Source organism: Neophocaena asiaeorientalis, unplaced genomic scaffold (genome assembly GCF_003031525.2).
Source record: "Neophocaena asiaeorientalis asiaeorientalis breed wild unplaced genomic scaffold, Neophocaena_asiaeorientalis_V1.1 scaffold258, whole genome shotgun sequence".
NCBI lineage: Eukaryota > Metazoa > Chordata > Mammalia > Artiodactyla > Phocoenidae > Neophocaena > Neophocaena asiaeorientalis.
Window position 1 is genome coordinate 2,912,569 of NW_020172591.1, and position 22,971 is coordinate 2,935,539.

A 22,971-nucleotide genomic window follows, 5' to 3' on the forward strand; every position below is an offset into this window, starting at 1 on the left:
TTTTTGCGGTACACGAGCCTCTCACTGTTGTGGCCTCTCCTGTTGCGGAGCACAGGCTCCGGACGCGCAGGCTCAGCAGCCATGGCTCACGGGCCCAGCCGCTCCGCGGCATGTGGGATCCTCCCGGACCGGGGCACGAACCCGTGTCCCCTGCGTCGGCAGCGGACTCTCAACCACTGCGCCACCAGGGCAGCCCCACCCTGGCTCTTCTTGACTATTCTGAGGGCCTCGGAAAGGAGATGATCTTAGCCAGGGTCAGAGCCTGCCCTCCCCGTGACAGTGCCCCCCTTTTGGAATTGTGGGCATCCTGCAAAATGAGTTGGCTCTGCCTCATTCCTAGATGCTAATCAGCTACAGCCCCTGGCACACCTGCACACCAACAGTCCCCTAAGTCACTGGTTCACAGGTATGCTCTGGGTTGGGTCCTCCACCCGGCTTCAGCCGGGGCAGCCCCACTGTCATCCATTTCATGAGGTGTGGCTTTAGGTGAGGTTTCTTTTGACAGAATTTCTTCCACTAAACCAAGGTTGGGGGAACACAGTCTTAGATTATCAGGGTGTGACCAGTGGAAATTGTCATTAGCCTAGAAAAGGGATGGTCACTTTCCCTTCAGCCTCTCAGTGACCTGGCATTTTCTAAACCTAGACTTTCAAGCTGGGACTTTCAAGACAGCCTAAATGCCCTTCACTCCTCTCCAGCCAAATCCAGCTTAAGACTCACGCAGAGCCGAATTCTGAGTCCTCAGTTTCACTCCAAGGATAGAGAACAGAACCCAGCAACTGCCACTTTCATCTGCTCCCCATCTGCCGTGTTTCTCCCAAATGAATAAAAACCTTGGTCTGAGAATGGGACTCCCACGGACCAAAACGGGCAGTGACCATGAATTAACTCTGAAGCTGCCTTCCGGTTGGATGTGAGGGGTGAGGTGGGAAGGGGGCAGGAAGGAGCAGAAAGGAGGAGTGAGGAGGGCTCCCATCTAAGAAGGGCTGAGCAACCTGTCTCCCCTGCAGCTGTTTGAAGGGAACATGCACTACGACACCCCTGACATCCGGAGGTTTGACCCTGTCCTGGCGCAGTACGTGCGGGTGTACCCTGAGAGGTGGTCCCCTGCGGGCATTGGGATGCGACTGGAGGTGCTGGGCTGTGACTGGACAGGTAAGGCCCTCTTTCCACTGTGGGTCTCACTCACATGGTCTCATGACCCCGGCTTCCTGGGATGGCCTGGGAGGAGGTCAGACCACGACGGGGACGGGGCAGAGGGGCAGCCATCCCTGGGGTGAAGCCCCATCCGTTCAAAACCCTGCTGCCTCCTGCCTGCCCTGGGCTGCACTTTGCACTTTGTTCTACCTCAAACCACCGGCACTGCAGCCTCTGGACTCAGGACAGCTCCTCAAGGGATGTGCTTTGTCATTTTTAAAGGATCATTTCAGTCCTCCAACCCCAGTCTCTCGAAAACAAATCATAACCACACACTGCCCACCCAAATTCAATTAGACCCTGACTCTTCAGGCCAGAGGGCTGTGGCTGTTGATTTAGGGAAGAAAAAAAAATGCTCATGATAATAAAGTAATCGGTTTATGTCTGAATCTGGCCTCCAGATGTCTGTGGCTAAGAGACTTCATTTTCATTTCGAAGCCACATCTGTAAAAGGCATTTATTTGCTCAGGAGGGACCCTGTTGCAGGGGAGCTGCCGAGAGCCCGACTTCTTCCCCGTGTGCCGCAGGAGGCTCGCTGGGCTCCACCCTGCGTCGCAGGCCCTGGGAGCACCTCCGAGTCTCCTGAACGAAGATGAGGCCCGCTGATCATGGCCACCCTCCAGGTTTCCCGGGAAGCACCCCATCCATCCTTCCGAGTCGGGTCCGCCTCCCCTCCAGGCCCCGCCCTCCTCCCCGGGGCAGGGCTGGGACAGATCCCAGCTCAAGCCGTAGCCGGAGCCGGAGCTCGCTCGCTGCCTGCCAAGCGGAGCTGGGGGTGGGGTGGGGCGAGGCAGCAGGCAGGACCCCAGCCCCAGGTATCTCCATTTTCCTGTCTGTGCCGTACCTGTCAGCAGCTCACCCAGCAGGGGATCGTGGAGGATTAGTAAGAGCATGTCGGAGAAGTGCTTTCGGCTCCCGGGGCGAAAAGTGCTGCCTGTGTTCCGTTATGATGGCGCCGAGGAAGTGTCCCGTTGAGGCACGAAGGCTGGGAATCGGGCCCAAATTAGCCTTTCTCACCTTTCAATGGAAGGCAGCCCCAGCGAACATATTTTAGTGGGAAGACACTTTACTCCCCATCACGGAGTGAGGCAAGGTTCCCTGCAGCCTGCTGGGTGTTCCTCACCTGTCCTCTTGCAGGTGCTGAAAACTGCCCTCCAACAGTGACACAAGCTGGCTTCTTCTGGCCAGAATCAGAGGCTTAGAGATGCAGGGGACCCGAGGGCTTCTAGGCCAGTGGCTTTCAAACGTTTCTGACCACCATCCACAATTTAAAATAAATTTATATCACGAGCCGCTCGACTTACAAGCATGCGTGCACACAAGCACACATACACGTGTGTGCTTATGGGATATAGTGTATCATTAAGCACCTGGACTCTGGGGACAGATCGCCAAGTTCAAGTCCTGCCTCTGACGATCTGGGTTATCCTAGCTGAAGAAGGGGGGGTGACCATAGTGTATCTACACCCCCCAGGGTTATGAGGATTCAATAAAATAATGGATATAAAATACTTAGGCTGCCGCTTGGCACCTAATAAACTTGTTACAGTAAGTAAGTGTGACTGAAACGAAAGGTTCCCAAAGCGGTGCTCATCCTTGCCACGTGAGTATACTCTGAAATATTATAGCCCCTATTTTAAAACGCTAGTGCTGACTCATGAAATTGATCTACAACCTGTTGACAAGGGTGACATACAGTTTGAAAAAAAAATCACCGATCTAGGCCAATGCCTCCTTCACAGAGAGGGAAACTGAGTCCCAGAGAGAGGAGCCACTTGCCAGAGGCCGATCAGCTCCTGACTCATACTTCCCCCCGTTCCATGGTCCTCTGTGCCACGCCTCTTACCGGGCTGGCCCTGCTTTATGACCGGCTGGACAATTGCTATTGGCCTTTTCCTCCTATTGCCCCCCGCCAAGCTGGCCCAAATTACACCGGTGATGGTCAGTAACAGGTTTCTCATTTCAAAGTCCTCCTGGCTGTTCCTTGGAAGATCAGAGTAGGGGCTCGATACCCTCCGCCCAGCCTCCTTCCCTTTGAAGTCTCTGACATCTGTTTTCAATTGCCAGGGAGCGTAGTTTGATGGGCAGTTAGCTCTAAGTGTCCAGTACAAACACAGTGGACACAGAGGCCGGCTACCGTTTCCTCACTTTCATTCACACGGCCTGCCCTCTCATTGCCTCACCCGCCCCCTGTGCCCCTGGATTTAACATTATCTCTGTGCCACCCAGCTCACCCACTCAGCTACCTAACATTTCCAGGAACCTCTCTCCCAGGCCACGTGGCTTTCTGCTTGTCAAATTTCCATTCATTTCTGTGACTCATCCTTGTTCTCTTCATTCCTACCCCAAAAGGATAACAGGGAAAATAATGGGCTGGGTTGAGTTACTGCAGCTAAATAATTTGACAGGGCTGCTTCACCTGTTCATTTGTTTGTATTTCAAATGATTACTTCTTGCCTTGCTGACCACAGTTTGCTTTACAATGGAGTTTGCAATTCTGTGGCACAGTAACGAATATGAACTTACAAGTTAGGACGCTTTGAGGTTATCTGCCCAGCCACGTTTGGTCACCTGCTACTTGTATTTTGAATAAGTTGCCAACGTTGACAGGGCTGGAGATTTTCCCTGGAGATTTTGTTTGTTTGTTTGTTTCATGCGAGGGGAAAAAAAAAATCTTTTTGCAAGATCTGGCCACACTGGGCCACCTCGCCTCGGTTCCTCAACCTGCTGGGACCAGTCACGTGGTGGCCTCCTTTAAACCAGGTGTGCAGGACCCCTCTGCCATCTCCTGTCCCAGCCTTTACTCTCTCAGCCCCCAGCAGGCCATCCTCCCTTACAGTAGCAGTTAGCCTCCTAGAAGCATTTGAATTTGCCACACCCTGACCTAAAGGCACAGCCCCAAATTATTTCCACTGAATGGAGTCTGAGTCACTTTGAGCCCATATTCTTTTCCATCTGGTTTTGTGCAAACGCGAACAACGATGTCTGGGGTCGCACCTCCCAGGCTGTCTGGCTTGGCTATGACTTCAGCCGTTGTGCTTCTGATTATCTTGTAATAGGTGGGCCCCCAGGTCGGGTTAGCTTTGGTTCCATCTGACTCAGAGAAGGCAGAGAAGAGAAGGCCCGTTCCACGCGCAAACAGGGCCCGTTCCACACGCAAACAGGGCTGAGCCCGAGACACGACAGCAGTCACCCAAGGGGCTGTGCACAGACAGGTGTTTTCCACAGGACGGAAGCTCACTCCATTAACCCTGATTTTTTTCAAACCATTTTTGATGGGTGTCCTTCGTTGCTTATGTGTGTGTGTCACCCACATCTGTGTCTGAAACAGAACACCCAGAGCATGGTTGAGCCCTGCCTGTGGTCAGTGTCACCCACGTTCATTACTGCCTGGTGCGCGTGGCCTTTTGAGCCGGCCTCAGGGCCTCTGCTGTGGAGTAGAGTGTGGGTTTGTGTTCTTGCCTCCATTACGGCTATTTCTACAGCTTGGGACCGTTCTCCTTAACACAGGCCATGGTCCTGATGTCATCACAGCACACAGATGTGACGTCATGGGTGTGTGTGTGTCCATCTTGGATTTCCTTTTTTCTCCCTTCTTGAAAGGCCCACCCTTGGAGAGGAGACTTAGTATTTGGCATCTTCCTGCTGGGTTTTGACGCAGGCTGCTGCTTGTGGTATTCACTCCCCTTCCTTTGCCTTTCTGCAGACTCAAAGCCAACGGTTGAGACACTGGGACCCACCGTGAAGAGCGAAGAGACCACCACCCCATACCCCATTGACGAGGAGGCCACGGAGTGCGGGGAGAACTGCAGCTTTGAGGATGGTGAGGATGGGGCCAGAGCCGTATTTCATCCAGGATGGTATGGGTGCCGACCAGTCTCAGTGGAGGCTGGCCCATGGCTGGGGCCGGGACCTGGGGGTCCCCTAGGTCAGAGGTCAGGGAAGTGTGGTACTTAGGGGCTTGGGGCAGTGGCTATTTCCAACCAATCTAGAAGCATTCAGATATTGGCACATCAGCCTTACATCAGCTGAGATAAGGGGCCATCCAAGGAGGATGCCTCCCTTGAGTAGTCTCGTTTCCTAGCCCTCACTTCGTATCTTTAGAATCCACAACTGTGATCGCCCCTCCTGCTAAGCTTGTCCCCGGGGCACAGTCAAGGGAAGATCTGGCTGTCCTCTTGTCAGTGGAGCACGATAGGTTAACTCAGCGGTTAACCATGATTTAATTGCGTTGCCCTGCGTCTTTTACCACCCCCGGTTGAGAAAGCTTGACAATTAGGGTTATAAGATAGGGCACCGTATCCTCCACGAGGCGAGCGCAGGTCAGTGACAAAGACAGAAGAACGAAAAGGCACCTCACCCATTCCTCAAAACTCAGGGCCACCTATTGGCGATTCGTCTCTTCACATGGGAAATCGACTGCATTCTCATTTTATCTTCTAAGCATATCCAAGTTAGAGAAAAACAATAATTGGAAGAGCCCAAAAGGACATCACATTTTCAATCTTCCTGCTAAGGTCGCAGAATGTGAGGACATTCCTTAACAAACTACAAAGTTTGGAACACCTGGCATTTGGGGCTAGAATTTAACGCTTGACAGCCTCAATTTACAGGAAATTACTGATCGTTATTAAACGTTCATTAAACCAAATGAGGGAAGATTGGTGAAGAGGCTTGGGAAGTGATGGAGACATAAAGACATAGCACCGAGTCAGTAGGTAGATGGTGAAATCTGTGGATCCGCACCCTTAGCCACTTGACAGTATGAGAAACTGCAAGAATGCAGTGGATGTCTCCCCAACATGGCTACAAAGAAGAATGGGAGGGGAGCCAAAAATAAATGCTGAAGTTGTGTGACTTCAAAATGATAATTTAATGCATATGCTCTCAGGAATGTGCTTTTGTACATTGCGTGGGCCAGGGGACACTCTTGGTCAGGGATAGTTGAATACAGAATTCTGACATTTTAATGAACTTGTTTTTGTTTTATGAAGAGGAGAAAGAGACTTGGAGAATCTTCCAAGACATGTTGGAAAGAGTTGGAGAGCCAAAAGTGGAGCGCTCTCATTTACTGTGTGGTGTTGGATTAGCAGGGTTTGCTTGGTGCAGGGCAAAAGGAGGGGGTTTTGTCTAAATGGCAATCCAAAGGAAAATGTAAGGACTTTCAGAAGTTTAATATACTTTTCCCGTTTATAGTGGTTTGTTTCATTTGGGGTTTCTTTGGTGGTTCCTCCCCTCTCGCTTTTTTTTTTTTTTTTTTTTTTTTTTAAAAAAAAAACCCCCCCCTTTTTTTTTTTTTTTTTTTTTTTTTGCAAAAGATCTCTTTGTGGAATTGGGTTCCTGAGATACAGTATGCGTATAAACATTAGAGAGGAATTATGGTATATTGAATTACTCCATATTTTTGAACGGAAAAATAGAAACTTAGAAGTTGTCGGGAAAAGGGGATGGGGAGGGCTGAGGGCTGACTTTTCCAAGCCACAGGTTGACGCTTCAGTAATAGATTCCATGTGTTTCTTCTCAGCTCAAGCTGACTTTGGCCAAGGGTGGGCAAGTATTAAATATTCTTTCTTGGGAAGGGGAGACACGAGCAGGACCCGGTGGCAACCTGCCGCCAAGGCCAGCAGTGCCCTTCCCCTCAGAGGTGATCCATCCTCGCCCCCCAGGTTGGGAGCAATGTGTTTCCACCAGTCGACTGTTCCCTTTAGACTTCCTAACCTGCCTTCCCCACGGAAATTCCTCTCTGGGAACCCTGAGAAGGGAAGTGAAAAGGCCAAAGACCCCACTTCCTCCCTGCTACCAGCGTTAGCCAACACTTTTCCGCTGTCTCCGCAGCTACTGAGGACAAGAGTCCAAATCTGGGTTCCCGTTTCCTCTCTTTCCCCACCTCCACCCCACCCCCGACTTAATCATGTGTTCGGCACCAGCTCAGACTGGATTTTTAGAGCTGAGTGAAACCTCCAAAGAAACCCTTTGGGTTCGGTCTGTTCACTTAGAGGTGAACAGCCGAGCAGACGGGGGTGAGCCATTGTGTGGTCTCTTAGATTTCCATTCTGTGCTGTCCCTGGAATCCTGGCGTTCAGGCACCCCGAGCCATGTCAAATTATTTTTCCTCCTGGTCAGCGCTGAGCTGGGCGGCAGGCTGGTCTGGTCCCCTCAATTTGCCCTAACATGCCAAATCACCCGCCTGGCAGTGCCTCCCCCGGGGATGCTGAACTGACCCGGTCTTCTGAAACAAGAGGCCTGGCACAGGGAGGTGAAGGGCAAACAAGCCTCCCTTGTTTCCAAGATCACTTTCTCCTCCCTGGCCAGCACTTCCCGCATTTTGAATTTCAGCCTCTCCGGATGCCAACGGGCTGTCCATCACTGCTGACAGCCAGGTTGGCAGGATCCTGCCTTCCACTGAGGCAATGGGGAGACATTCTTCTCTGGCATTTTAGGGAACAGCAGTTTCCACATTTGTCTGCTCTCCAGAGTGGACAGAAGAGGGCGATTAGAGCCTGAAGCCATTTGGTGGCCTCATTTATAATTGCTTACTATGGGAACCACTGGCAGCCTTGGCTTTCATGCCTGGGAAGGATGAGACCAAAGGCTGACCCTAAAGCCAACAATCGCCAAGATGAGTTAAATGAATAAGCAAAGGGAGCCATTTCTTTCTCTGCTCTCCCCTTAGGCCCTGCCAGCCGTTTAAATAGCACCACTGTGGCTGTTCTCCGAACCCATTTCATTTGACTTGTTTCGGGGTTTTTGTTTTCCCTTTTAGACAAAGATTTGCAGCTCCCTTCAGGATTCAACTGCAACTTTGATTTCCCCGAGGAGCCCTGTGGTTGGATGTACGACCGTGCCAAGTGGCTCAAAAGCACCTGGACCGGCAGCTCCGGCCCCAGCGACCGGATGGTTCCAGGTAAGCCAGCCTCGAATTAAGCGATGAGAGAGTTAAGGCCAGCCTTAACTTCACAGAACAAGCCTCTGCTCTTTGCCTGCAAACCACCGGCCTTTACTGACAGTGTCACCTGACAGAATAGCTGGTTGGTGGTTCCTGGCCCTCTCTTGTGATTACAGAGCAGCCTGGAAGCTGGGAGGGAGCGAGAGAGGCCAAGATCAAAGAAGAGGAAAGAAAGAGCAATTAGGAGGTCCTAGGAGAGGGGATGAGTCAATGTCCCTTTGTTGCCGTAGCTAGCTCTCGATGCCACCATCACAGAGCCCCTTGTGACTCCAAGCTGGACATTGTTCCTAAAATGGCTCATTGGGAAACTCCTGGCCCCAAGTCTGACTGATACTTTTTGGAGGGTATCATCACTTCTGTTGAAAACCAAGTGGAGGGCCTGAAATGCTGCCACACCCATGGGTGTCTCGCAGAGCTGCCTGGCACTTGGCCTCTTGAATATTGTGAAGCCGTCCTCTTGGTTTCAGAGAGCCCGATTTCAGAGGCTCTCCTGGCACTGTTGGTAGAGAGGGGTTGCCTTTAGCCCTTCTAAGCAGGAGTTGTCCACTCTTTCCATTGTGGCATGCTTTTACAGTGATGTTCTGGTAAATGTTTAACGACTGGCTCTCCAGGTTTAAAAAAAAAAAATCTGCTTTGTAATTAATGTTCGCCACTCTCTGTGGTGTAAATCCTCCCACTGTGGTTGAATGCAAGCTACCAACATGACATCATCGGAGGTGGAGTTGAGAAGTACAGCCACACAGCCTTAGATAGTTTTTTTCCCTCACACAGGTAACAGAGATATAAATAACTTCTGAATCATGCATACCAGTAAAATGTATAAAATAATTAGGAAGTATTGCATTTTGAGAATTTCCTTTCTTTTTTAATATACTTTATTTCATTGCAACTTTATAGAATTCAATTGTTAACAATGCTTGCATTTCACAGTAGGCTTGCAAAATTCCAGAAAACTCCACAGTCGGCTCTCACAAGCCAGTACGTAGCATACGTTGCTCTAGCACGTCACGTGTTAGCTTTCAGTGTTCCTGGATCTTGGGCCCCCTGTAAGCGTTTGAGAGGGAAGGGCTTAATTCTGGAAATTAGTAGATCATATGTTGCCTGCCTAGAGAATGAAAGGGGGGAGGGACCTCCCCTTCTTCAGAGTCCCCCAGAGCCGCTCTCCTGCCCCTCACCCCAAGGACTGGCCGTGTCCCCTGTCTCCAGGGACGGCAGTGGGATGGACGCTCTCCGCGGGCGGTCTCCTGCGCTTGCTTTCCCGGAGGGTCACAGCATCTGCTCCGGAGAAAAACATTTTCATATTTCAAGTGTTTATCTCTTCAGGATTTGAGTGCTCAGAGAGATTAATATCTGAAGATCACCATGGCCTCAGGCAACAGGAGAGAACACTTACCATCATCCCAGCGTTAATCACCCTCCCCCTCTCACTCACTGCAATAATGTTTAATTAATATAATGAGCGTCATGCTCGTTGGAAAAAAAATACTTATTTTTATAACCCAGCCTGGATTTTTCATTTCATTTCCTCTCCTTTGAGACTTGGCCCAATTAATTGGTTGTTTTCCCAACCTCCACTTTTTATCCAAACGTAAAGAAAATTTGCCGTGGGGGTGGGGTGGTGTACGTGTGATGTTTATGTGTGTGCATTTGTGTGCTGTGTGTGTATATGTGTGATATTTATACGTGTGCATTTGTGCGCTGTGTGTATGTCTTTCTTTCTCAAGGTATTTGTGGGTTTTGTGTGTACGTGCATATGTTGTTTTTATGTGTAGATCTTGTGTGTTTGTAAATATGTATATGCATACGTTTAGTTTGTGTGCATGGATGAATCTGTGTGTGTGTGTCTGTATGTTTATGTTTGAGTGTGTTTGTGGTTTATATGCGTGTGTGTGTATGTTTATGTTTGAGTGTGTTTGTGGTTTATATGTGTGTGTGTGTGTGTGTGTGTGTGTGTGTGTGAGGTGTTTGTATAAGGGGGCAGCTTGGCAAAGGCACGTTGAATAAAGGGATGCAGGTGATACAGCAAGGGGAGATTTACTGGCTCTTATTCAGCATCCATCCTCAGGTTCTTTCTAATTATTCCACTTCCTCCCTTGCACTCTTCTGAGCAGATTTTCTCTAAGAATGCCTGAGGTCAGCCCTGTCCAGACTCCAAGGCCACCAGTTAGCAAGTGACACTTCGGGGAGAGCTTAAGCTACTCTCCATTTGACGCAGTTCCCCTCTGCCCCCTCTTCGCCCAGCCCTCACCCTCACCTGATGCCCCATGGGTTGACCCCGGCTACTGGCTGGGAATCCTCATCCTGCCCGCGTTCCACTTGATTCATTACACCCTGCGGTTTGGGAAGGCTCTTCAGAGCAATCTTGCAGAGCGGGCAGAAGTCCAACCTTTAGCTGGCTGGATGGGGACAGAAAGAAAATTAGGGCCATAAGGAACTGCTAGATCTAATATTTTTCTCCCTTAAGAAATCGAAAAAGAAAATAATTATTTTCCTGTTCCAAAGGAATCCCTGAAGTTTGGAAAAGTGGCCCTTGGACGTTGCCTCCAGAAAACAAAATCATAATGTTGTCTTCGGAGTGCTTCTGTCCATCCTCTGATGATTTAAAAATCATTTGCTGTATTTCCCATTGTCCTTCCCCTTACACACCATGATACTGGGCTCTAAGCAGGAGAGGATAGAGAGCCCTTTCTGTTCAGGGTGGTCCTTTCTTCTTCAAAAAAAAATTGGAGCCCCGAGGAGAGCAGTTGGGAGAAAGGAAACAGCTGTGCTTGGTTAGGGGCAGGGCAAATGCTAACGGGTTCCGAGTCCCGGGACCTTCCAAGTCAAGCCTGAAAGTGCTGTGTCACCCACACTTTGCCCCTCCACAAAGAGGAGACCGCTCCACTCTTTAAGAAAAGTGTGCCATGTGTTTTATCTCCTTGTTAGATAGGTAAACAAAAGTAATTACATTTAAGAAAGGAGGTGTCCCCATCAAGTGCAGAGGGAGAAGGGAGGAAAGAAAAAAGACAACAGCCATGTTCAAATATCATACACGGACTACTTGATTAGAAGTGTCTGTGGAAACTACTTACATTCCTTAGATGTTTTCTGATTTAGTTCTTTTCTCATGTTTTGTCTTGTTTTGTTTCTTTTCCTTTTAAGTAAGCAATTAGTTCTGTTCTTTTGGCTAGTGGTAATAGTTGCTTAAGGCTGACAAGACACCCACTGGTTTTATTCCACTGTTTTTGTTTTTCAAGATAGTCTTTCAAGACATTCAGAATTTCTTTTTTTAGCTCTTTGCTTGTGGCTTAGAAGCCTGGAGTGTGTTCATACCAGCCCCTGGGGACCCTGTTCCGAATTCAGTGACCCCTGGTGGTTGCAGAGGAGCTAGTACCTTGTTCTCTGAGAAAGCACTTTGCCTTTGCTCTGTAACTACAATGACACAGAAAATGTCTCCCCTAGTGGAAGCAGCTGTATCTCCCACAGATATTCTTAAGTGCATTGATCAGAAACAGAATTTTGAGGAAGATCGGATTCAGCTCTTTAAGGAACAAGGCAAAAATGCCTTGAGATGCTATGGTGAACCCGTGTGTCTAGACCTGCCCTGTGTAATACGGTAGCCGCTAGCCACACGTGACTATTTTAATTTTAATTAAAATTAAATACAGATAAAACTTCAGTTCCTCCATCACATCAGCCACATTTCAAGAGCTCAGTGCCCACTCCGTGTGGGACGGTGCAGATAGAGAACACGTCCGTTATCACAGGATGCTGTCTTACAGTCAGCACAGCTGCAGCACCTTTTGGCGTGAAGAGTAACTTCCAGGGTGCTTGCTGACTCTGTCGCTCCTTGGTTTGGTGTAAACCAAGAGAAAATAATTAGGGAGATGTGCCTTCTCCTTGGTGGGAGTGTTCAGTGCCTGGCATTTTTTGTCACTGTCATTGTACCTCAGTGAGTAACATAGTAAAGTAAGCAAGTAACATACTATTAGACAGTATAGGAACTATACTGGGGCTTCCCTGGTGGCGCAGTGGTTGAGAGTCCGCCTGCCGATGCAGGGGACACGGGTTCGGGCCCCGGTCCGGAAGATCCCACACGCCCTGGGCCCGTAAGCCATGGCCGCTGAGCCTGCACGTCCAGAGCCTGTGCCCCACAACGGGAGAGGCCACAACAGTAAGAGGCCTGCGTACCGCAAAAAAAAGAGTAAATACTAAGTAATAGCAATAATAGTAATATTTAGTTAGTTTAAATAAATAATATTTAAATAAACTAAAATAGTTTAAATAAACTAATATTTATTTAGTTATTTAGTTAGATAGTTTTACTATCACTGTTGTTGTTATTATTATCTTCAGGAATGAGACAAGACTAGAGATAAAGGGTACTGTTCCAGGTCAGCTTCAGAATCCTCAAGTGTGTGGTCACCCCAAATGTGTGTTCTTTTATATATTTGTTGACCTAACGAATAACGAAGTATGACTACAATATTACTTCATTTCAAATCATGGAAGTGACATAAAGAAAACAGACAAAGGCTATTTGGAATAGTATGCCTTTATAAAAGGACAGAGCTTTGGCTACCTAGCATTTATATGCTTATTGGATTGAGAGACCAGAACCTTTACTCTGGGTTCAAAAACAAGTGAGAGTAAGTCAAGAATACAAGGTTCTGGAATATTCAAATTTTACAAATGGCAGCCCTTCCATCAGATGTAAGTGGTAGTTCTGTTGACTTCTCGTAGGGCTGTTTTGATGCAGGTTGGGCCACTGAATAAACCCCATGAGAGTGGAGGACCAGAACTGTGGTTCACTATGGGACATACATACAAGAGGATTAAGTGTTGAGTGGGTATGGTCAGTAGACAGTCACAAAGAAATCAGTGAAAATGACTCATGAGTCAACTTGCTTACAATGGGCTTGATTTTGGGCGGTGAGTTAGCAGGGACTCTGTGAATTAAAAAGCAACTCTCTTAACTCAAAAGACCTTCCTCATAGGTGGGACCAATGGCAGCAAACAATCCAGACACGGGATTGGCATCAGCTTGAACTGCCTTCAGAAAGAGGGTGCTGTGGCGTGTCTGGGGCACAGCCACTACAAATAGGGAGACGGGAACTTCTCGGGCTTAGAGCAGGCTAGATAATTAAAGGCCAGGAACAGCTGGGCTAAAAGAAAGCCATATTTAAGGAATAACTTCAACTGGAAAAGGAAAGCATAGAGGCCCTTCTTTAAGGAGCGTAGGAAGGAAGACATCTCTGACTTTGTAGAAAAGACAGCAGTAGAGAGGAGAAGCTCTTCCTTTTATTCTGAAAGTCATGATTGGTTGAGTGTGTAAGATTGATAATGAAGGGGCAGAGTGATAACAAGACTGAGTCGATTGCAAACCTTCATGAAAGCCGACATACCAAAAAAGCAGCTCAAGATAGACTCCTGCAAAGCCCAGGCCTGAAACCTCAAATGTCCACAAGACGGTCAATTGCAAACCTTGAGAACATCCTGCAGAGTTCATCCAAAGTCAGTGTTTCCCTTAGCCGGTTGTTAATTTGAGGACCTTAGCAGAGATGGTCTGACCTTGGGAGGCCAGCTGAGGGGCTGACTCATGTCTTAAGCATGACCTATACAAAGAGACTCCATCTCCTGCAGCACTAAATATTCTTTCAGATGGTTGTTCTAGTAGGAGGGCAAGATGCTAGCCAGGAGATGCGTGTGTTGGACAGATGGTGTGTTTGGCTTTGCGATAGCCTGGAGGATCAGACTGGTGATTTATCTCAGGCTTTGGTAAGGTGTCGGCACCACTGATTCCATGGCTGTTGGGCCAGAAGTGGTCACGTGATCAGCTGAAGCCAGATGTGGTCATAAATCGCCAGGTGAAATGTCAGGAGACCCTTTCTAGAGACAGCAGCAGGTTAAGACGCTGAATGACCTTGTTCTCTGCACTTCCTCTCTGCCCTTTTGAACTGTTGTTCATTCCCATGCGATTGTTTTCCCTGCGTCATGGGCAACAACAGATGTTTTGAGTCAAGAACCTAGCAAAATGCCTCCCAAACATGTCAGGTCTGGGGGGAGACGGATTGTATCTCTGGAACATTTTTTCTTCATTCTCTTTCTGCTGCTAAATGTATCTCCTCTGCATTGTTTCCCATTGGAAGCTATCCATTGCCGACATCACTGCCATCAGCTGCAGAAACGAGAAGACAGCCTCCAGCAGGTAGAGCTGACTCTTAGCTGGCCGTGTTTGGGGACCTCTTAACAATCCAAAGGGCTTTTCCCCTAAAGTCTAAATAAATCAATAAAGTAGCCCACCCATGCCAGGCCAACCCTTTGCTCTATCAAGTCACCAACAGCCACTGTCTGTTAAAACTTCCTCTGTGTTTGGCAGTGGTAGGCCATACATTAGAATGTTCTAGAAGAACAAACTCCACTGATAGCACATGTGCTTCGCTCACAGCACATATATGGGTGCCATAACTTCAAAGAACTGAAGCACTTAGCTTGGTGAAGGGTCAACGTGGAGACCTGCCACAACCAAAGCCCTGGAAAGAGGATTTTTAAAGAGGCAAGGGTTGTGTTTCCTGAGGAAGTGAAGACCAGGGTCTTAATTCTTCGCGAGTGAAGATGTTTCTATGTCAGAGGACAGAAATTGGCTGCACTCCGTCGGGAATAGAAGGAGGACATGTGTCTAAATGACAGTAGGAAAACTTAGAAATGAAGTTAAGAAGTTTCTGACAGTTAGGGCTGTGACCCAGAAGACACATTGCCAGCATGGCCTATGGAAACTCCTCCTCTGGAGAATTTAAAGCGAAGGGTAGACAGCTGTTCTGCGGATGTTTGCAGCATGGTTCCTCTGGGCAGCAGGGCTGGCCCCATCTAAATGGTCTTTTGAGGTCCCACTCTCATTCCAGAATCGTGTATTATTTTATTTCATCTACTGTAGATTGACCCAAAAGCATGTGGTAAACAGTGTCTGATGCGTACAACTTGAGGCTGGCTGGTTTCTGGAGTTAGGATGGATCTGGGAACCATCTTATTCCAGAGAATATCTTTACTGTCCTTGAGCCAAATCTTACTTCCTTTGAGTCTTGGATTGGTCCTCCCAGGTTATTGGTGCTCTTTGGACCCTTTTTCTTTCTAAAAGAAACAAAAAGGCCAGCACAGGAGGCAGTGGTTTAGTGATGGCAGTGGCAATGAAGATCAGAGCATTTATGGAGCGTTGTTCGTATGCAAAGCACCTCACAAGGCTCTTTCCATTTCCTCCTCCTCACGACCCTATGCAGTATTGCTGTTATTATATCCATTTCACAGATGGGAAGACTGAGGCTTTAAAAGACTAGCGAACATTAGGATTCCAGCCCAGATGAGAGGCGAGTTTCTGGCGATTTTTCTCAGTCCAGTCAGGGCTCAGATCTTACTTCCATCACTCTCTAGCAGTGGTCTGGGACACATGACTTCAATTCTCTGAGCCTCTGTTTCCTTTTTGGTAAAAATGGAGAACGTAATACTTAATTCACAGGGAAGATTACGGAAGGCAACAAAGCCACCAGTGTGATATCTGGCCCACAGAGGTGCTCAGGTCACAACAATTCTCTTGCCCCTACTCTTCCTCTCCCCATCTCTGGGCTTTTCCTGGCCGAAGCCATTCCTTCATGATGTCCTGCTTCTAATCAGTCCCCTGTCAGTGACAGGCAGGGACGTTTTGCAGCTCAGCGTCCCTCTGACTGATGTCTGCTGCTAATTCCTTAAATTTACATATCATCTTTCTTCCCTCGAGCTCATAGCACTTAACAGACAAGTGGGGAACAAATGATTTCACTAAGTGAAATTCAGAGGCCTGCTTGTCTTGAGATTCTGCAAACTAGTGGATTAGCTCAGATGTCAGCACTGAATTACGATCCTTCAGCCGCTCATGCTTAGCACGCCACCAGCATTAACTCCCTGGTCTTCCAGTGGTCCTTTAAATCATGCACAGTGATTATCATCTTATCGTGAGAGAGAGAGAGAAGAGAGGAGAGGAAAGGGAGGGAGAGAGGAGGGGGCCAGCTCAGGTCCCCGGGAGAGGCAGTCTGTGAAACCTTCGGCCTCATCGTGCCTGAAGTTTTAGCAACAGGATGGGTAAATAAAACAGACCGGATAAAACCCAGCCAGCCCAGCTCTTTACACCTCCACACGCATTTTACTTACTAAATTCTAACCATTATGCTATGATTCCCCTGCTGCTTAGGAATGTAAATTCACACAAGTGACAGTATTTCTGCCAAAGCAATTTTCAGGCAGCCAGTGGGTCTTATTTGTGAAACTGTGAAGGAAGAAGGCTGAATAATAAGTCTCTGAAATCTGGTTTCCTTTATATACGAGTGGAAACAGTAAAGGCTTGGAAATGACTGGAGCATGGGAGCGTTTGGGGGGTTCTCGCTGGTAGCTCAGTGGACCGGATGCTTCCACGGTCACCCTGTTTTTGGATCTATCTATTGACTGTAGGTATATTCACTTTGCAAAAGCTATTGTACCTTTTTCTTTACACATACTCATACTGCGGGATAAATGTTCCGTAATAAGAAGCAGAGCATCTCAAAAAAAAATCCCCTCACCTCTGAAAAAGGCTGTTGGCTCAGTAGAACGGGAGGGAACCGTGAGAGAAGATTATATGAACCAGAGGGCTTACCGGAGGCCAGGTGATTCCCCCTCTGTTCTTGTTTCCAGTGGGCAGCCTCACTGCATTCTTTATCCATGTGTTTGTCATTCATTCATTCACGGGAACAAAATTTTCCTGAGTGGTGGCATGTATTTGTCACTGTCTAGGGGCAGGGAGAAGAAGCATTATTAACCCTTCTATGTGTAAGGCCAGGACCTTACATCTAACCAGGGCAATAGGAAAGACACACACCAAACAGTTAAATTACAGTACAAGGCAGTGGGTGTTTACCCGCTGAAACACATGCAAAATGGTCTCCAGTCTTTTTTAAAGCAAGGTAGAATCAGTGGTGTGGTCGGTAGATGCTCGAGCTGTTGAGAGAAGAGAGGAATTAATGTTGAAGTGTGCCAGAATGGTTAGGAGAAGAACTGGCAAAAGGGGTGGGATGGGGGTCGGGGAGCAGAGAATTACAGGTAAATGGAGAAGAGGCAACAGCGCTCAGCAGAGAAGCCAGTTTGCCTTGAACAGCGTGTGATTGATTACACCGACTGGGGACAAGGTACTGGGGCCACAGCTGAAGTGAAGGGCCTACTGCACGAATGTGGGGAAACCTGGAGTCGAGTCCAACTGTGCTACTCACTAGCTTCTCTCCCTTGGAAAGTCACTTGAGCCTCTCTGAGCCTCAGTTTCTACATCTCGTGCAAAAGAAGATTAGTAAGACCTAGCTCGCGAGCATATAGCAGTGATTAAATTATGAATGCATATCAGCATGCTTTGTAACCTGTAAAGCATTATGCAAATATGACTTAGAATTATTGCCCTTAATAGTGGCAGTAATGAGATCTGATAGGAGAAGCGTAGGTTCAGGAGTTCTTTGCGTGTCTGCTTGTGGCACCAGTGTCTCCTCCCTCGGTAGATCGCCGTCATTAAAATGCTCTGCTCCAGACAGCTGCCTACTTATCTGTGCTGACTTTGGCCTTGAAGAGGTCCCGTGTTGTGGGACGTTAGACCGGCGTGGTTCTGGATGGTTAAGGAGTCCCAAACTGGAATCCCGACTATGCATCCTAAGCTGGTCTAATTTGACTTCAGGGGAGGGTAGCTTCTAGAGCAATAACCCTGGAGAATCTAACCAGAAGGGACTTAGGGGAGACAGGGAGAGACGTGGCCAGGAGGAGGAGAGTTGAAAGAGCTGTTTCTGGGCCACTGATGACTGTCACAGGCTCTGCTCTCACTAGAAAGATGATATCAGCAGGAAGAGCAACAGCAAACCGGTGGTCCAGGAGCACCCTGTTGATTCAGGGCTCTGGAGTGCCCGCCTGTCCTCCCCTGATAAGCCCAGGAGGTTCACAGTCCCTGTTGAGTAAGAGAGCTCTGTGCCCACGTCTCAGATTAACCTGATCCTGAGGTGTCTGATGTGCTGGGTGTGTGGTGCAAAAGTGCCCCCGCCATCTTGCAGAAGTGTTCAGCATAAGATGTTTCAGGGCCCAAAGGAGGCCGTGAGACTTTCTCCTCAGATGCCATCCTGTTCTCCGTGCAAGTGGCCGGAATGCTCCTCCACGCGCTGGATTTGCTGGTGCGGATCCCCAGACCTGTGTCTGCAAGGCATGGGGTCTGCCAGCAGGAACGGGAACTCAGCCTCCCACACAGTGCCTGATGTATCTAAAAGCTAATCGGCCAAAAGACACGCTCTTCAAACATTTGGATGGGTGAAACCTTCATTTCCCAATATGTGTATGTTCTCTGCTAAACACTTAGCCTTTGTTAGTGATGATGACAGCATTTGTTTTCATTGGGGCTGTGTTCGCCTGGCTCTCTAAGGAAGGCCAAGTTCAGGCCTCCCCAGGCTGGTCAGGGAAGTGATTGGGGTCTCAGGCCCCCTGAATCACCCCTGTGATGCCACCATTCCCTGTTCTGCTTGAGCAGGGATGTGAGTCTTCCGAGTTGCAGTTACTAGAGCCCAGGCACCATCCAGTAGCACCGTCGGAGACAGAAGCTTTTAAATGTCTTCCATTTGGACAGTGCCCAGCCAAGATGATAAAGGCTTGAATTATAAACCACCTGGCCAGAAACATCCTCTAGTCTAGCAGCCATTTCACCACTTTATTATCCAGTTCATTAGAGTGCACTGGCCCTTTGGGTAAGCCGATGATGCGTAAAACGTAGGTCTGGCCTCTCGGAATCTAGGGGGGGGGAAAGACAAGTACAAATACAACCAGCCAAGACCTACGGCCAGCGGCGCCGGGTGCCATATGTAAAAGGCACAAAAGAAGTGATGCAGGGAAATAGGCAGGAGGGACCTTCTTGACGGAAAGACTCAAGAAAGGGCTTCAAGAGGATGCAGCATTTGAGTCCGGGTTCCAGAGCCCTAAGAAAGGGACACAGGGCCTGGAGAACTAGTTCATAAATAAAAGACACCCAAACTCTGCCCCAGCTTCACCCCGGAGGGACCACAACTGCCAACTGGTGTCTTTCCCAATTATTTACCAGGAACCCCTGTTTGGGTTTGTTTCCCCCCAGATGACAGGAATTTCTTGCGGCTGCAGAGCGATGGCGGGAGAGAGGGCCAGTACGCGCGGCTCATCAGCCCACCCGTCCACCTGCCGCGGAGCCCCGTGTGCATGGAGTTCCAGTACCAAGCCACGGGAGGCCGCGGGGTGGCGCTGCAGGTAGTGCGCGAAGCCAGCCAGGAGAGCAAGCTCCTCTGGGTCATCCGCGAGGACCAGGGCGGCGAGTGGAAACACGGGCGGATCATCTTGCCCAGCTATGACATGGAGTACCAGGTGGGGTGGCGACGGGAGACCGTTGCGGAGATCCGAGGGAATCGTTGTGATCTGTGTTTCAATATTTCAAAGGGCCGTGCCCATTCATCTTTAGGGAACGCGGTTAAGCGCCGCTGTTTTCATTGTGTTTCTCACGTTGCCATGGCAACCAAATGACACTCTTATTTGTTATTCAGAATGTGCCTATCTCTACACCCAGACTTGGTTCTTTGTTCCTCCTATCGCCTTTTATATTGCTGAAACCTTCTCCGACAAATGTTTCTTCTCTCCATTTTATTTTAGATTGCTATCAGGTAGGCTGACAAAGGGACGCAGAAGCCAGGGAAATAAACACAAACAAACCCTCCACACACAAGGGGAAGAAGCCTGTGGAGCCCCTCAGACTCCGAGGAGGAGAGGGAAACAGCCTCCCACCCCTGTCCCAGCAAGTGTGAACACGGGAAGGGGAGGGTCGCTGTTGGTGTTTAGTGGCCAGCAGACCAGAGAGACTCCTAAGCGAGTGGTATCTGTCCCAGCAGCTCCCGGAGTTGAGTTCTATTATCTCTGCCCCACAGGGCAAGCGCCCGAGGCACAGATGGGTACGCACAGCTGGGGCTGAAACTTGGGTAGGAGTGGGCATACTGTGGAAGAGGTGACTGAGAACCAGCCATAGCGTTAACCTGCTCCTCCCCAGACGAGAAACAGCAACAGATGGCTGGTGAAGCAGCCAACTGCACGCTCAGCTTGCCAGAGGACATGTGCTCGTTTGCAGAGAGAACCTGGGGAGGGCGAGAACGAGGGCGGGCGGCATGGAGACCACAGAGCAGAGGGGCTCCTGTGTGCTGCCTGCAGTCACTCTCGAGCTTGTTAGGCAGCCTGAGTCCCTCCCCCCAACCCCGCACCTGCCTTCCCACTTATAAACCTCAGGGCGTGGTGTTGCGAGTACCTGTTGGCATTTTTGTCTCGCCCACTAAACGGTGAGATTTCCTGGTCAGAGGGTCTTCTCTTATTAGGCTTTGGAACTGTCATGGTGCCTGGCACATATTAGGTGCTCAGTAAACTAGTGGTGAAGGAAAATCACTTCCCTACTCATTGTAATAATGGAGCCATATGACAGTGTTATTACCCCCAAGGGGACACAAACCTGTATACTACATTTCTCACCTTACCCCCACCTGCTCGTGTCCTCTGAGTTTCCAAATACCCGGATTGGGCATTTGAAAGATTTATGAGAAAAAATATCAAAAATGGCTAGGGAAATTTCAATTCTCCATTAAACGTGCTCTGATTGTGGTCCTTTTAGTCAATACATTCTGGTTACTGGACAACAATATCCATCACTTTGTTATATATGTATTCTTTAATCACCTCAAATATGCATTTGACTTGAACCAACTCTTTTTAAATTAAGATTTCAAGCACCATAGCCATGTGGTCAACAGATGTGTACCAGGTGCAGTAACACACACGCACACGCACACACACATACATTTTAAGCTGCAGTTAACAGAAAATTGGAAATCTTTGCACTGTTTGGACAAGGAAGCTCAGTTAACCATGGCTCTTTTTCTTCCGGCTTCTAGATCGTGTTCGAGGGAGTTATAGGAAAAGGACGTTCGGGAGAAATTGCCATTGATGACATTCGGATAAGCACCGATGTCCCGCTGGAGAACTGTATGGGTACGTGAATATCTGTCTCTTTGTGGCTCTTCCAAAGGGCTGGGATGTACAAGAAGAGAGAGCACATCGTTTTCAAACACAGCTCTTACCCAGTGGGTGGGGCAGCTCCAGTCTGTGCAGGAGGCGAGGTGTGAGTGCAGTTATAGCTTGGGCTGCATTCAGGACGGGAGAGGGGTGAGATGAGGTGAAGTCTTATATCCCCGTTCCCATTCAGAAATAGACACGCACTAAGTATACGGAGATTGAGGGTGCCAAGACCCCATCATCAGACTCCAGCTTTTAGCAAAGAAAATGCTAGAGGGCGAGAGCAACTGTCAGTCAGAATTACATGATGGAAAGGTTTGATGGATTTAATGGAAGCCTTCACTGGTGAGCGAAAATAGTACATATGTTATATCAGAGTGATAACACAATTACCCAAGTAGCTCTTTTACATGAATGAATTTCAGGGCAAGGTATGGCATGTGGAGTAAGAGTTTAGATTTTGCTTTGAGGCTAATATCTCTAATGCTCAAGATGCCAAAGTTGTAAGATTAAACATTGCATGCCAGGTGACCAGCATAGGAAGGACACTGTCACCTTGGACAGAAGTGCTGAGACGGCCGGCCCGCCTGAGATGCGCACATTTTACCTAGTAAAATGTGCGCATCTCAGAGCCATGGACATTCCCCAAAGCAAGAGGCAATCCTGACAAGGAACGAGACCTACTTTCAGTCTGCAGAGTAACTATAATAACTCACCAAGTGCTTTTCTTGGCACGTGGGTCCCAGGTGTGTGTGTGCCTGATGTCAGAGCACCTGGGACCACCCTAGTCTCTTCAGGCAATTCTCGGGGCCCCAGGCGTCTAAAGGTAATCCAGGCTCTGAGAAAGTAATCTGTGGTAAGTGACTGATTACGATGCTTCAGGGACCCATTACTCTATAAAGGACTTTTTGTTCCAAAACCAGCAACTTTGAGAATCTTTTCCCCACCTACCCGGCCCCCATGATGACGATGTGTTAGACGTGGGCTAGAGCATGTGGAGGACATGGGATACTTTCCGTGGGATAGTATAAAAACCTTGATGAAATTAATCTTCATCATACCCTTTGTTCACCCTATTTCTTCCCCTTATCTAACTCAAACTTTTTTCTGTTTTTTTTCCAGAACCCATCTCAGCTTTTGCAGGTGAGGATTTTCAAGGTAAAAAAAAGTTCTTTTTAAATTTCTGCATGCCTTTTCCTTCCCCCCACGTGATACGAATTTGGTGGAGGCAGTAAGCCTCCAAATTTGACAAAGCTCACAAGAGAAAATAGATGCCACACCTTCTCACCGCTAGGTGGCGCCAACAACACCTGTAGATGCAGGGAAAGGGGGATTGAGATCCTCGCTGTCTCTTCTTTAATTAAAGTTTAGAAACCTGTAATAGAGACAAATAGGTTACAGATAAACCTTTCAGCCTTGCACTGTCCAACGGAGAGCAATGAGGCTGAACATGCATGAGTGGTGAGAAACGAGAGGCTGTGGGGAGACTGAACAACAAAAAAAGCCAGTAGTAAATTAAAAGTGAAATGAGGTGGCAATGATTTATTTTCGCCTGAAGATGGTTTCTTTCCAGTCACAGGGTACCAAGGCAGCGGTCTCAATTAACCCTCAGTGAGGTACACTGGTGGGCAGTTTTGTGAAGGAAGAAAGTTAGGGGAAACACACAAGGAATGATAATCCAAAGGGGGGAAAGTTGCAAAACTCAGGAGCTGGTGTCTAAGGGAAGAAGGAGGCTCATTCGGTGACTGGAGTTAGAG

At 48.5% G+C, this 22,971-nt stretch overlaps 1 protein-coding gene across 4 annotated transcripts in view; it reads left to right on the forward strand.

Moving 5' to 3' along the window:
* NRP2 (neuropilin 2) overlaps positions 1–22,971 on the forward strand; it is a 117,529-nt gene that overhangs the window by 63,634 nt on the left and 30,924 nt on the right. For 2 of the 4 annotated variants that reach the window (XM_024738351.1, XM_024738349.1), the window contains exons 10-15: positions 1,011–1,155; positions 4,904–5,020; positions 7,961–8,101; positions 19,269–19,531; positions 21,094–21,190; positions 22,337–22,372. In XM_024738351.1, coding sequence (XP_024594119.1) covers positions 1,011–1,155; positions 4,904–5,020; positions 7,961–8,101; positions 19,269–19,531; positions 21,094–21,190; positions 22,337–22,372 — 799 coding nt within the window. The remainder of the gene's footprint in view (positions 1–1,010; positions 1,156–4,903; positions 5,021–7,960; positions 8,102–19,268; positions 19,532–21,093; positions 21,191–22,336; positions 22,373–22,971) is intronic. The other 2 variants (XM_024738352.1, XM_024738350.1) reach the window with 1 other exon arrangement.